Source organism: Mustela putorius, unplaced genomic scaffold (assembly GCF_011764305.1).
Source record: "Mustela putorius furo isolate JIRA1106 unplaced genomic scaffold, ASM1176430v1.1 tig00003901_pilon_pilon_pilon, whole genome shotgun sequence".
NCBI lineage: Eukaryota > Metazoa > Chordata > Mammalia > Carnivora > Mustelidae > Mustela > Mustela putorius.
In genome coordinates, this window is record NW_025422049.1 from 11,812,721 (window position 1) to 11,826,918 (window position 14,198).

The window sequence follows — 14,198 nt, forward strand, 5'->3', positions numbered from 1 at the left end:
AATTATTAGAGAAATAGCTACTGTTCTTTTTTTTTTTTAAGATTTTATTTATTTGACAGACAGATCACAAGTAGGCAGAGAGAGAGGAGAGAGGAGGAAGCAGGCTTCCTGCTGAGCAGAAAGCCCGATGGGATCGTGTCTTGAGCTGAAGGCAGAGGCTTTAACCCACTGAGCCACCCACGCACCCCTTCTTCTTTTTTTTTTTAAGAATTTATTTATTTTGGGGGCAGGGGTAGAGGGAGAGGGAGGGAGAGAGTATCAAGCAGGCTCTGCACTGAGCATGGAGCCCATCTTGGGGCTTTATCTCATGGCCCTGGGATCAAGACTTGAGCTGAAATCAAGAGTTGGACACTTAACTGACTGAGCCACCCAGGTGCCCCCTGTTCATTTTCTTTCTTTCTTTCTTTTATTTTAAGATTTTATGTATTTATTTGACAGAGATATACAGCGAGAGAGGGAACACAAGCAGGGGGAGCAGGAGAGGGAGAAGCAGGCTTCCTGCTGAGCAGGGAGCCCGATGTGGGCCTCTATCCCAGGACCCTGGGATCATGACCTGAGCTGAAGGCAGCTGCTTAACGACTGAGCCACCCAGGCACCCCATTCATTTTCTTATACAGATATTCTTATGTGGCTGAAAAAGTTGATGTTTATCTGGCTTCTTAAAATTTGCGTGGTTATCATCATAAAGAGAGGATTACAATATATATGGGCTTTTGCAATGAATAACTTCAGTTGACTGGTTCTTATTGCATTTTCATTCCTGCTAACTTGTATAGTATTTTCTATTATGTCTTTCTTTTTAATAAGGATTTTATTTGCTGTTAAATGTGTCCTGAGAGTTTTCACTTATTGTGGAAAGATGTGCTTCTTAGTACTCTGTAATATGGCCAAATAAAAAAGTAATTCTGAAAAGTTATATTGAAGTATAATTAAGGATCATGGAAAGGAAAATCACATTTTGAGAAGTTTATTATTCTGGTTTAGAATGATAGAAATTATATACATACCCTATTTCATGTGATTTTTTTTTTCTTACCATATATATGAATGTTTCAGTTTGAGGGGCATCATGTTAACCTCTAGGTTGTTATAACTAATTAGGTCGTTCTCTCAACCCTTAAAATCTGTCCATTCTTTCTTTTCTGCTTGCTTTACTAATGACTTCCCTGTCCTCTCCCAAAACATCTTATTTCTCCCATCTTTTGATTTGGTTGATGTACGGGAAATGTGAATACAGATGGAGGCCTTTGTGTTATAGAGCATCATTCAGTGAAAAATTCTTCCAGAGGACCAGAAACGCAGGACATGCATCAAGGTATCTAGAGTTTATGGAAGCCTTAAGTATTAAGGGGCCAGGTTGGTGCAGCTGAATTTTATAGTCATTTACTTAAAATACAGTACTAGTAACGGGGTTAGGGAAATGTGCTAATAATCTAGAATAGATATTTAGATAATGTAGGTGTTTATTTTGACTTTGAGTATCACGAATAAAACATTAAATACCCATGTACAAACAAATGTTTACATAGGGGAATTCTCAAGTGTATAAAATACATTTTATAGGTAAATGGATCCCAATTTTGTTTTTCTTCTCCAATATGATTTATACACATCAGTAATCACAATGCTAATAAGTGTTGCTTGAGGAGAATTTGAAATTTACCATACTGAGGGCATTGTAGTTTGATCCCTCACCTCCCCCTGTCAATAATTCTGACATTCACCCCTCAGGACAGTTCTTACTGTTACATCTCCTTTTTAAAAATCACTCTTCAAGGATGTATTTCTTCCTAACAGTCCTAGATATATATATTTTTTTACCTTAGTTCTTTTGCATTTCAGGATTACGTGCAATTTTAGTATATGTCCATAGTAAGAAGAATAAAGGTGTTGTCAATCTCAAAATTGTTGGTACAAAGCTACACTGCTTTGCCTGTGATACTTGCCCTTGGCTCCTCACTGTGATTTCTTCCTAGGGAGGCTTTAATCCATCCAAGCTAGTGAGGAAACCGGGCTAATGGAAATTGGTTTCTTTAGGTTAACCATCTCTCTGAAATTACGAACTTGAGCTTAAAATATCTTTTAGTAGTAAATATGTAGTTTTAATTTTAAATTGTTTTCTCCTCCGTGTTTTGATAGTTGACATCTAAAGTTTTTTGAATAAAAGACATATTTTTTTCTTATAAGACTAAACTTTAAAATTGAGAAGTTATATTTAAATCTAGAGTTAATATTAAGAACTCTTAAATATTTTAATGAGTTATGTGAAAGAAAGTTATTAATTCAACTTTTGACTTTCAGATTAATACTTAGAATTCTATAAAAATATGGACAAGAGTTCTCTCATGATGGTTTATCATTCTTTTTCTTTTTGTTTTCTACAAATAGCATTTCATTTGGGTATTAAAAGTTTGATAAACTTTTTAAGGAATTGAACTTTAACATTGCTTTACATTTAGAATGAAGGCTTGTTATTTGGCTTTTGGCAAAATGGTCATCTGTTCCATCAACATAACTCATGTCATTTGCTGTGTTGGGAAAATGAAATCAGTCATCATGGCACCTGAACAATCTGCATCTCTTTATTTTCTGTGTCAGCCAAAAGTTAGATGGACAGAGGGCAATAGTATGGTTAGAAGATATCCAGGCCTCGAGAAAAGGTTTATAAAAGAAGATGTGTGGAGGAGTTGGTGAGCTTCATTCCTTCATAATAGCCATGGACATTAGCTCTAAATAATATATAAACATTGTTTTCTAGCGGAGATCTTCATGGACCAGATGCAGTTTATTATGCAGATCTTTTATATCATGTGTAAATGCTTTTCTCCTTAATGTATTTTGGAATTAATGTATTGATTTACTTCTAGGATTCTTAATCATTCAACTTCTGTCCCAAGAAACAAGCCAAAACAAACTATGGAATGCGAAAAGAGGTATAAAAATATCTTAGTCCTTATATTTAGTAGTTTTTAATGAGACTTGATTCTCTAATAGTGATATTAAAACCCCTATATGTGGGCTTTAATTGAGTAGATGATACAGATTTAATATAACTAACTAGATAATTTAATGACAAACTGTGTCCTAGCCACCAGTTCAATGTACTTTTGATATAAACAAAAAATGCTGATTTGATATCTTTTTCTACTCATACCTGTATTTTGTTGTAATGATAGAAGCATTTATTTACTAACTCATTACTGCTGGGATTAATGTGTTTCTTCGTCGTTGTATTTGTTCTCTGTTATTGTTCACTTTTTTATTTCGTTTCAATTGGGTTTTACTAAATTCTTGCTTATGGATTCAGGATCCAAGTTAATATATGTGAATTCCAGAGAACCAGAAGACCTTGAAAGTTTCTATTTATTTTGTTGGCAGTTTGAAAGTTTGTATTAGGTTAAATTCCTGGGTCATTCCTGTAGGAGGGTAAACGTCCAAGGCTGGGTGTAGGGTTCGTATAGAAGTATACACAGAGAGAAGTAACATTTCTTGAATACTTGTATGCAAACTGTTTTGAGTGGGTTAGATGTCTTATCTCATTTAATCCTCATAATAACTCTATGAAGTTTTTACTCTTCTTACCTCATTTTGTAAGGGAGATAACCAAGGCTCAGAAATTACCATAATTTGCTCAAGGTCACACAGCTAGTAAGTGCCACAGTAAAGATTCAAGCCCAGGTTGTCTGGTTGCAGAACCTCAAGTCTTAACATATGGTAACAGGAACATTTTGCTTTCTTGAGATTCACACATCCCACTGATATCTTTTCCTGGATACCTCATAGTCTAAACTGAACTTATTTTTTCCCAAATTTATTTCTTCTGTATAGTTTGCCTGAGTGTGAATGTACCATTACTCAGTCACCAAAGTCAGCAACTTTGAAATTATCGGAAACTTCTCGTGCATCCCTCCCAATTCAGTCAATCACAGAGAATTATAGCTTCTTTTCTATTTTTTATTGTTTTTTAAAATTTTTTGAAGATTTTATTTATTTGAGAGAACATACACAGAGGGAGGGCGAGAGGGAGAAGAAGACTTCCTGCTGAGCAGAGAGCCCAGATGCGAGGCTCCATCCCAGGAGCCTTAGATCATGACCTGAGCTGAAGGCAGAAGCTTAACCGACTAAGCCACCTGGGTGCCCTGAAAATTATAGCGTCTTAACATTACTTCCATCTCTTCCAACTTCTTCATTCCTAGCACTGCCATGTTGGTTTAGGCTCCATCCTTTTCCTCCTGGATTACCACAACAGTCCCCAGACATATCTCCATTCTTCACTTTTGCTTACGTTTAAGTTTGTCTTCTGCATCGATGTAAGTGTTGGTTCCAAAACCGTCTGTGACTGTCATTTATTATCTTCTACTGGTTATCACTTTCAGGATAAAGCTGAAAATGCCTAAGTGAACCTGTAAGATTGAAGTGAGTTTCTGCTTACCTTAAACCTTATCATGCACTCTTCCACTGGCACGTTTTGCTGTTAGAACAGTAATTTTTCTCCTTATCTATCATGATTTCACATCTGTTCTATATCCTGGTTTCTCTACTGGAATTGCCCTTTTTTTCACTTAGGCTTTCAGAATTCAGTTCAAACATAAAGATGACTTTTTATACTCAAGTCTAGAAACGTTCCTCTACTCAAATTTCATTAATTGGATTTAACCCACTCCCTCCCTTTTTGAGTACTGATTCTGTTATCTTATATGTTTGCTCTCCTTAAAGTTTGTGTGATTACTTTGCTCCTCACTTCTTTTCATTCCCATCTTAATTTCCCTCCCCAGATTCCTAATATTCTCTTGAGAAGGACCCAATTGCCCAAATCTCAAAAGTGTGATACCTAATCCTGACCTCTCTTTCATATAACTATTAGTTCTACATTTCTCATTTTCAAAACCATCACTCAACTTTTTCTTTAAAAACAAAATTAAAAAAAAGTTTTCTGATAAGAATTAATGTAGCTTTGGTGTGCCTGGGTAGCTCAGTGGGTTAAGCCTCTGCCTTTGTCTTGGGACATGATCTCAGGGTCCTGGGATCGAGCCCTGCATTGGGTGGGGGGGGTCTCTGCTCAGTGGGGAGCCTGTTTCCCCCTCTCACTCTCTGCCTACTTGTGGTCTCTATGTCAAATAAATAAATAAAACCTCTTTAAAAAAAGAATTAATGTGGCTTTATGGTTGCAAAATTACAAAACTTGGCAAACACAAATAAATAAATATCACCTATTTTCCCACTCTCCAGAGATGACAGGTCATAGTATTTTGGTGTTTTCCCCTTCAGAGCCTTTTTCTGTGTGCATAAATAATTTGCACATGCATGTGTGTATGTGTATATACATACACCACAGAGTTGTATAACCTGTTGCCTACTCAACACTCCCACTTGGATGTATAATAAGCATATGAAACTTTTTATTTTACTTTTTTTTTATTAACATGTAATGTGTTATTAGCCCCAGGAGGCGTACGAAACTTTCAAATCCACACTCTTAATTTCTCCTTGCATCTCTTGAATTTGTTTTTCCTTTATTTATTCCCTTTTCAAAAAATGTCAACTCATCCTTATAGTTGCTCAGCTCAAAAACCTGAGTCAACCATAATATGTCACTTTCTTTCACATGCCATATCTAATCCATTAGTAAATAAGGGATTTGCTATTATTTGACTCTGCCTTCAAAATATACCCCAAATCTAATCACATCTTACCACCTCCACACCTTCCACCCTAACCCTCACCATGTCTTCTAAAAATTTTTTAAATTTAATTTTTATTATTTATTTATATTAGTTTTACTTTTTTTTTCCCTTCTGTGTTTTTGTTTAAATTCAAGTTACTTAACATTTAGTGTAAAATTGGTTTCAGGAGTAGAATTTATGGGTTCATCACTTACATACAACGCCTAGTGCTCATCACAAGTGCCCTCCTTAATGCCCATCACCCTACTAGCCCATCCCCCACCCACCTCCCCTCCAGCAACCCTCAGTTTGAGGTCTCTGTAGTTAACAGTTTCTTATGGTTTGCCTCCCTATCTGTTTTCCTCCTATTTTGCTTTTTCTTCCCTTCCCCTGTGTTCATCTGTTTTGTATATTAAATTCCACATACGAGTGAAATCACATGATATTTGTCCTTCTCTGACTGACTTATTTTGGCTCTAGCCGTCTCTTAACTTCAGTTATTAAAATAGCCTCCTAACAGGTTTCAGGCCCTTGCTTTCCTGTAGTCTGCTTTTCAAAAAAGCATCAGATTTTTATCTTTTGAAATATAAGTCAGATCATGTCACTCTTCATAATTCTCTAATGACTTCCCGTCTCGTTCGGGATAAAAACTAGAGTCCTTTAAGGACTTAGAAACCTCTACATTATTTGGCTCCCTCCTGTCTTCTTTCTTGCCTGGATCTTCCTGGTTGGTTAGTTCCTCTCTAGCTATACTGGCCTCCTTGTTGCATCTCCATACACCAGGCATTTCCTGCTTCCTCAAGGCTTTTGCCTCTGCCTGAAATGATTTCCCCCTAGATAGCCTTATGGCTTATTCCCTTGGCTTCAGGTTTCTGCTCAAATTTCACTTCATTAGCAAGGAGTTCCCTGGACAACTTAAATAAAAGAGGATGCCTCCCCACTTCTTTGTCCTTTTTCGATACCCTGTTTTATTTTTGTCCAAGAACGTAATACCCTCTGACATTCCAAATTTATACATTTTTTCCATCTGGCATTCTGAATATATACTACTTTGTTTACTGTTTGTCTTCACCACCACACCACTTCCTTGGCACACTACAGTGTCAGTTTTATCAGTTATTGAGAGAAGACTATTGAAAACTTCAGGACTAATTGGGGATTTGGCTTTGATGTTCTGTCATTTTCCCTTCATATAGTCGTATCCTCTGTATTAAATACATAAATATTTAGAACTGTAGTGTCCTCTTAATGAACTTATACCTTTGTCATTTTGAAATGACATTTTTTATATTTCTGATAGTTTTCTTTGAAGTCTACTTTTCTGATATTGTATAGTCATCTCAGCTTTCTTTTGATTAGTGTTAACATGATAGATCTATATTTCTCCATCCTTTTATTTTTAACCTACCTGTGTTTTTGTGGAGAAAGTTGATTTCTTGTATTTAGCATATGGTAGCACCTTCCTTTTGCATTTAATTGAGAATCTTTTAATGACAATGTTCATGTTGTTTATATTTAATGGAATTATTGATATTAATGGATTTAAATCTACCATCTTTTGTGCTTTTTGTTGTTATAGCCATCTTTCCTCTTTTCAATTTTATTTTAAAATTCTCATTTATCTCCTTCATGGCCTTATTAGCTATAATTTTTTGTTATTGTACATTAGTGATTATTTTAGGGTTTAAGGTATAGTGTTTAACTGGGATGCCTGGGTGGCTCAGTCATTTAAGCATCTTCCTTTGGCTCAGGTCATGATCCCAGTGTCCTGGGATCGAGTCTTCTCCCTCTGCCTGCTGCTCCCCCTGCTTGTGTGCACTTGTGCTCTCTCTCTCTCTCTCTTTCTGACTCCCCCCCCAAAAAAGAATAGTGTTTAACTTATCACAGTCTACATTCAAGTGCTATTATGCCATTTCATACGTTGCATAACTTTACAACAGTATACTTCTGTTTCTTCCTTTTTGGCCTCTGTGATGGTGTTACTATATATTTTACTTATATATGTTATAAACCCCATAATACATTGTTATTATTTTGCTTTAACGAGTCAATTATTTCTTTAAAGAGATTTAAATGTCTTTTATCTTTCCTCCCTTAACTATCTCTAGTAGCTCTGTATTTCCATGTATAGTTTTCTTTCTACCTGAAAGAGAAACTTTAAGACTACTTTTATTACTGGTCCACTCTTGTTGAATCCTTTCAGCTTCTGTATGAGAAAGTCTTGGTTTTGCCTTCTTTTTTTTTTTTTTCCTTCATTTTTGAAAGCTATCTTTGCTGATACAAAATTCTAGGTTGACATTTTTGTTTTCTTTCAGTACCTTAAAGAATTTTCTCCTCTGTCCTCTGGATTAGATTGTTTCTTATGAAAATTCTATTGTCAATGTTTGTTTCATAGAATCTAATGTGTCTTTTTTCTCTAGCTGCTGCTTACAATTTTTTTTTTATCATTTGTTTTTAAGTAATTTGATTATGAGGTATCTTGATGTAGTTTTTTTCATTTTTCTTTTGCTTGGAGTTCTTTGAGCTTCTGAAATTTGTGGGTTTATTGTTTTCATGAAATTTGTAAATTTGGGGCCCTTATTTCTTCAAAGATCCTTTTTGTCACCTGACCTATTCTTCTGGAACCCCAATTATATTTATATTAGGCTACTTAAAGTCTCCCACGAGTTGTTGAGGTTCTGTTCAGTCCTCTTCAATATTTTTCTTTTTGTCTTTGATTTTTCTTTTTAACATTTTTAAAGCTTTTATTTATTTATTTGACAGAGAGAGAGTGAGAGAGCACAAGCAGGGGAAGCAGGAGAGGGAGAAGTAGGACCCCAGGATCATGACCTGGGCTGAAGGCAGGCACTTAACTGGCTAAGCTGCCTAGGCACCCTCTACATTTGATTTTTGATAGTTCTTTTACTAAGTCTAGTCAATTCTTTTTTTTTTTTTTTAAAGGATTCTATTTTTAAGTAATCTCCATACCTAATATGGGGCTCAAACTTACAACCCCAAGGTCAGGCGTCTCATGCTGTACCTACTGAGCCAGCCAGGCACCTCTTAAATGTCCAAACTACAGTTAATCCCATCCAGTTTATTTTTATGTATTTTTATATTTTTGTAATTTTATTTTTTTTTTCAGTGTTCCAGGATTCATTGTTTATGTACCACACCCAGTGCTCCTTGCAATACGTGCCCTCCTTAATACCTACCACCAGGCTCACCCAGCCCCCCACTATCCAGTTTATTTTTAATTTCAGTTGTTGTACTTTTCATCTCTTGAATTTTGATTTTTATCTATTTTATGTCTATTGTGTCTGTACTTAACATATTTAGTCTTTTTTTCTTGCTTCTGAATATTACCTGATTGAATTTTTGATTGAATGCTGGACATTGTGAACTTCACCTTCTTGGGTGCTGGATTTTACAGTATCATTATAAATATTCTTGAACATTGTTCTAGGATGTGGTTAAATTAATTGGCAACAGTTTGATATTTGGGGGATTTGGTTTTATAACTTGTTATATGGAATCAGTGTGGCATTTAGTCTAGGACTAGATTTGGCCCCCTACTGGAGGAAGACTTTTCTTAGTACTATAGCTGATGCCCCATGAACTGCATGCTTTTCCAGTCTGGCTGGTGGAAACCGGTATTAATTTATTCATAGTCCTCTCTAAGTCTGAGAGTTATTCGGTCTTTCTGGCTATTCGTTCTTTTGCCTAGTGTAGTTTTCTCAGGCATATGATCAGGGCTCAGTACTCTGTTGAAAATATTAAAAATTTTTCTGTAGAACTTTTAAGTTCTTTTTCTGTGCTTTGCTTTTTTTCTCTCTCACTTTGTCCTGTTAATGCCATCCATCTTTTTCATCCTGGCTCCCAGCTTCATCTCAATTCAGGGAGCTCCCTGGACCTTTGTTTTCTCCTCTCTGGGTTAGAAGCCTGGAAACTTTTCCTGCAGCAACCTGATGCAATTATGGGGGTTTCACCTTGTTTGTTACCCATCTGTAAGGGATAAAATGTCCTTTTTTTTTTTTTCCTTGCCTGATACTCAGTGTTCTGGAAAGCAGAATTCTATATATTTTGTCTGCTCTTATAGTGTTTTCTGTCAGGGTATAAATCTGACCACTGTTACTCTATCTTGGCCAGACGCAAAGTCTAATTCTTGCATTTTGTTATGTTTTGTCAATGTTTAGTTTGTTTCTTTCATATAACTCCCTGCCCCAACATTTAAAAACTTACTGCCCATATTTTTCATATACTTATGTGATTTCATCTTTATTCATACTTAAATCTTTTAGTCATTAACTTTGATATTTGATATGAGGTAAGGTAGGTAGTCTTTTCTTCCTCTTTTGTACCCTCTCTCTTTCTTTTTCTCATTCCCTACCCTCCTCACTCTCTGTTTTTCTTTCTTTCTGTGTGGGTTTTATAATTGGTTAATCAGTTGTCTCAACACTATTTGCGACATAGCCTATCATTTCTATGACAATTGTGAATTTAATTTTTTTAATCATAGGTTGTCACTGGAAAATCTATAAATTCTGGATCTCATAGTATTTAATTACTTTAATATATGCAGTCTCCTGGTAGGGAAATCCCCTTTATTATCTAACTTTTCTCCAAATTAACTTTGAAATTCTTTTATCAGGTCTCTAATACAAGCCCAGAAATACTTTCTATTTTTTATTATATTTTATTTCAGCTGCCAAATAATTTGAAATGGTTATACCCATAAAATTTAGTCTTTTTTTTTTTTTTAAGATTTTATTTATTTATTTGACAGAGAGAGAGAGACAGCGAGAGAGGGAACACAAGTAGGGGAAGTGGAAGAAGGAGAAGCAGGCCTTCGGCTGAGCAAGGAGCCCGACACACAGGGCTCCATCCCAGGACCGTGGGATCATAACCTCAGCTGAAGGCAGATGCATAGCAACTGAGCCACCCATGTGCCCAATATTTAGTCTTTCTAAGAACTTTATAGTTATTCAATTTCCTTTCTAAACACACTGGTAGTTTTTGTTTTGTTTTGTTTTGAGAGAGAGAAAGAGAGCACAAACGGGAAATAGGGAACAGGGTTGGTGGCAGAGGGAGAGAGAGAATCCCACGCAGGCTCCATGCTCAATGTTGAGGCTTGATTTCACAACCACGAGATCATGACCTGAGCTGAAATTAGGAGTTGGATGCTTAATTGGTTGAGCCACTCAAGTGCCCCAACATGGGTAGTTTCTCATGCATGTCTAAATTGTTTTTGTTCCAATATTTTTGCTTTTCCTTCCTTTTATGAATGAATTTTTTCCCTAATATATTTTATAGCTTGTTATAATTGATATATGAGAAAGCTATTAACTTTTGTATATTTTTTATAACTGGTAAACTTCTTTTAATAATAATGGGTTTTTTTCCCCCTTGGATAATCATATTTTCCATAAATTTTGAAAATTTGTTTCTTTCTAATTTTTAAATGTTCTTTCTTACTGTACAATAGAGAAATTCTACAACAGTGTTGAATGATAATAGCTCTAGTGGGCATTTTGTCTGTGTATTTTTTTCAAAGGAACTTCTTGCCTAATAACAAGATGTGCAGTTTACTTTTCCTGACAAAAATAGATGAGAAGAATTTCAGCCATAGCCCCTGTGTGTCAAAATGAAGGGTTAGAGGTTCATAATCTGTAATTCAATAGTCAAAAAGGAATTACTCCTCTAATCTCTTTGGCATTTAAACAAAATAAATTTGTATAAAATTATTAGATTTTTGTTTTTTATGATTTAATGTAATAAGCATTCTGTTTTTTCACTGTATGTCTAGGTATTACATTTCTCTTGGCCTCTAAAAAGTCCTTAGAGTAGTCTTTTGCATATTAAATAAAAGAATTTTGAGTTTTTTAAAGGAATAGAAGTGATTGGGAACTTAAATATGTTGTTCTGGACTTTAAGTTTTATATGTTATTAGTTCAAACTATAGACATGGGTAAATTTTTTAGATTTCTGGTATTAAAAAAAAAGAGAGAGTGAGAGGGAGAGACAACTCTTTATTGTTCATAATAAATTCCTAAGGGTAAGTTTAAATTTTTTACCATATTAAGGCATCTTTAATTTTGTAGTGTCTCAGCAGATGAAGTTAATTCACCGTTATCACCCCTCACATGGCAGGTAAGAGGAAAATGAATTCCTGTTATATCTAATATTTTGTTCTCATTTATTTAGTTAAAAGAAATTGTCTCATTACAGCCCTTAGAAAATCAGAAGGATCAAATAGATGAACAGCAGTGGCCAGAATCTCAACCTATAATCTGGCAGAGTGAAGAAAGGAGGCGGAGCAAACAGATTAGAAAAGAATATTTCAAGGTACTTCTTATTAAATTGCAAAATTTACTTTGTAATTATTAGCTTTGGTTTTATAAGTTTTGAATTAATAAGGTAGCCCATAACTCTAGTTACATGTAGTAAATGTGCTATCTTATCTTGGTTTCCCACATGCATAGATAGGTATATATAATATGATCCAGTTAAATATATGAAATTTTAGTAATTCAGAATAATTAAGAATGACTCTGTAGATCAATGTGAATTGTGATTTACCAGATACTTGACATGAAAGTTGAATGTTTGCTATACTGCTAGTTGTAGCAATATGTAGTTATGTTTTAAAAGAACTTGCTAGAAAAGTCTTTCAGTAGATTTGTTTCACTATATAGTTCACATGTATTTGCAATTAGCATTTAACTGTTTCTGTCTAAATAAATGCTACTTACGTGGCTCTAAAAGTGCTTGAAATTGTTTCTCCCCCATTTTTTCTTCTTGCTACCTTAGTAGATTTCTCAAGATGATCTTTTATCTTAGGTAAATTAAAAGTTTAGATTATTTGAATCATCCCAAATTTCTAGTTAACAGGGTTTTAGTGAAATTTTACTGTGTATACCCTTATAAATATTGTAATATTATTCATTTGTGGTTAAAGTCTGCTATGTTTATAGAAACCAGTGGAATTAGCATAATCTTCAGTACTAGTCAGAATCCATTACTGGAATTCCTGACTCAGATGAACAGTACAGGAAAGCTTCCTGCCCCATGAATACCAAATTCTGTTGTTTTTGTGCACCTGTTCCCCAAGCCTATTTTTTATTTAATAATAATAATTTTATGTAAATATGTAGTTCTATGCTAAATTATAGGTAGTTTGAGATTTATATCATTAATGGATAGGATTGTATTTCATGTTTTTCTCTGTTTGGTAGAAGCGGTTATATGTACACGTTGATCGGTTTACTTGAATATAACATATTTTGAAGTGGTATCATATGACCAAAACAATAATGTTAGGTGTCGTAGCAAGCCTGTGATAAGTTTCATACTTCTATGAGTAATTAATTACTGAATCCTTTTATTGAGCTTCATATTACCTGGTCCATATGAGAGATCATGAAGAAATAAGAGATAGGGAAAAAAAAAAAAAAGGACATTCTAAGCAGAACCCTGGTCAGTAGTGGTCAAAATCTGTTTATCCCAGGTCTTTACAGATCTGCAGCTATATTTACATTCTGACACTTATTTCAGAATCTCCTCTTTCAGTTTAAAGGACCTTGAACAAAGGCACTCAGTTAAATTTGTTAGTAGATAAAACCTGACGGATGAGGGATGATGTGGAGGAAATTTTAGTTTTTCAGACTAATGGAATAGATTTTGGTATTTATTTGATCTGCTAGTAAAGTAAAAGCACCTAAATTCTGACAGTTTATCAAAACACTTGCATAGCACTTACTAAGTGCCAGGTACTGTTCTAAGTACTTTACAAGTATCAATTAATTTAATATTCATAACGGCCCTATGAAGTACGTACAGTTATCATTCCTATTTTACAGATAGGGAAATTAAGGCACAGAGAGGCTAAATAATATGCTTTGCCTCACTTAGGTAATAAGCAGTTGAGCTAAGATTTGAACCCAGAGCTTATGCTACATTGCCTGTTTATCTACTGTGGATAACCTGATATCAAATGAAAACTTTCAGATTAATACAGTTTTATTGTTTTTAAAAATACAGTAACCCAAGTGAACTTCTCAATAAAGTCTTAACAGAAGACTCAGTGAGCCTTTAAAAAATAGTTGTTTGATTTAATAGCATCATTTGTTAAATATTTTATTTTTAAGACTTAAGCATACCTCCTATAATATTTCTATTTTATAAGCACTAAAAGATTGAATGAGGTAGTGTTTGAAATATTCATTACATTATCTGCATTTAACAAATGTTAATTGCTTCCATGCTTTTAGTAAAGTGGGTGCAAAATTTAGCTTGAGTCATTGGGAAATATTTCAAGGAGATATGTAGTTCTCCTCAGCAGTCAGAAGATGTCAGTGTTAGGACACTGAAAAAAATGGAATGTCAACAGTTTTTTCCTAAGCTGTAAAAAAAAATATAAACCTGAAATTACTACTGTCTAAGTCAAAACCATTGTTCAGAACTTCCAGTATTTTCTTAAGACATCGTTGATACCTATGAAGTGTCTTTATTTTAAAAATGAAATTTCTCTTAATCACCCATCTACCAAGAATCAAA

At 34.6% G+C, this 14,198-nt stretch overlaps 1 protein-coding gene across 6 annotated transcripts in view; it reads left to right on the plus strand.

Annotated features, from left to right (window-relative positions):
* Positions 1-14,198, plus strand: part of LRCH2 (leucine rich repeats and calponin homology domain containing 2) — a 103,944-nt gene that overhangs the window by 56,812 nt on the left and 32,934 nt on the right. For 4 of the 6 annotated variants that reach the window (XM_045068311.1, XM_045068312.1, XM_045068313.1 and 1 more), the window contains exons 12-15: positions 1,238-1,315; positions 2,868-2,933; positions 11,744-11,792; positions 11,871-11,987. In XM_045068311.1, the coding sequence (XP_044924246.1) occupies positions 1,238-1,315; positions 2,868-2,933; positions 11,744-11,792; positions 11,871-11,987 (310 nt within the window). The remainder of the gene's footprint in view (positions 1-1,237; positions 1,316-2,867; positions 2,934-11,743; positions 11,793-11,870; positions 11,988-14,198) is intronic. The other 2 variants (XM_004777536.3, XM_004777537.3) reach the window with 1 other exon arrangement.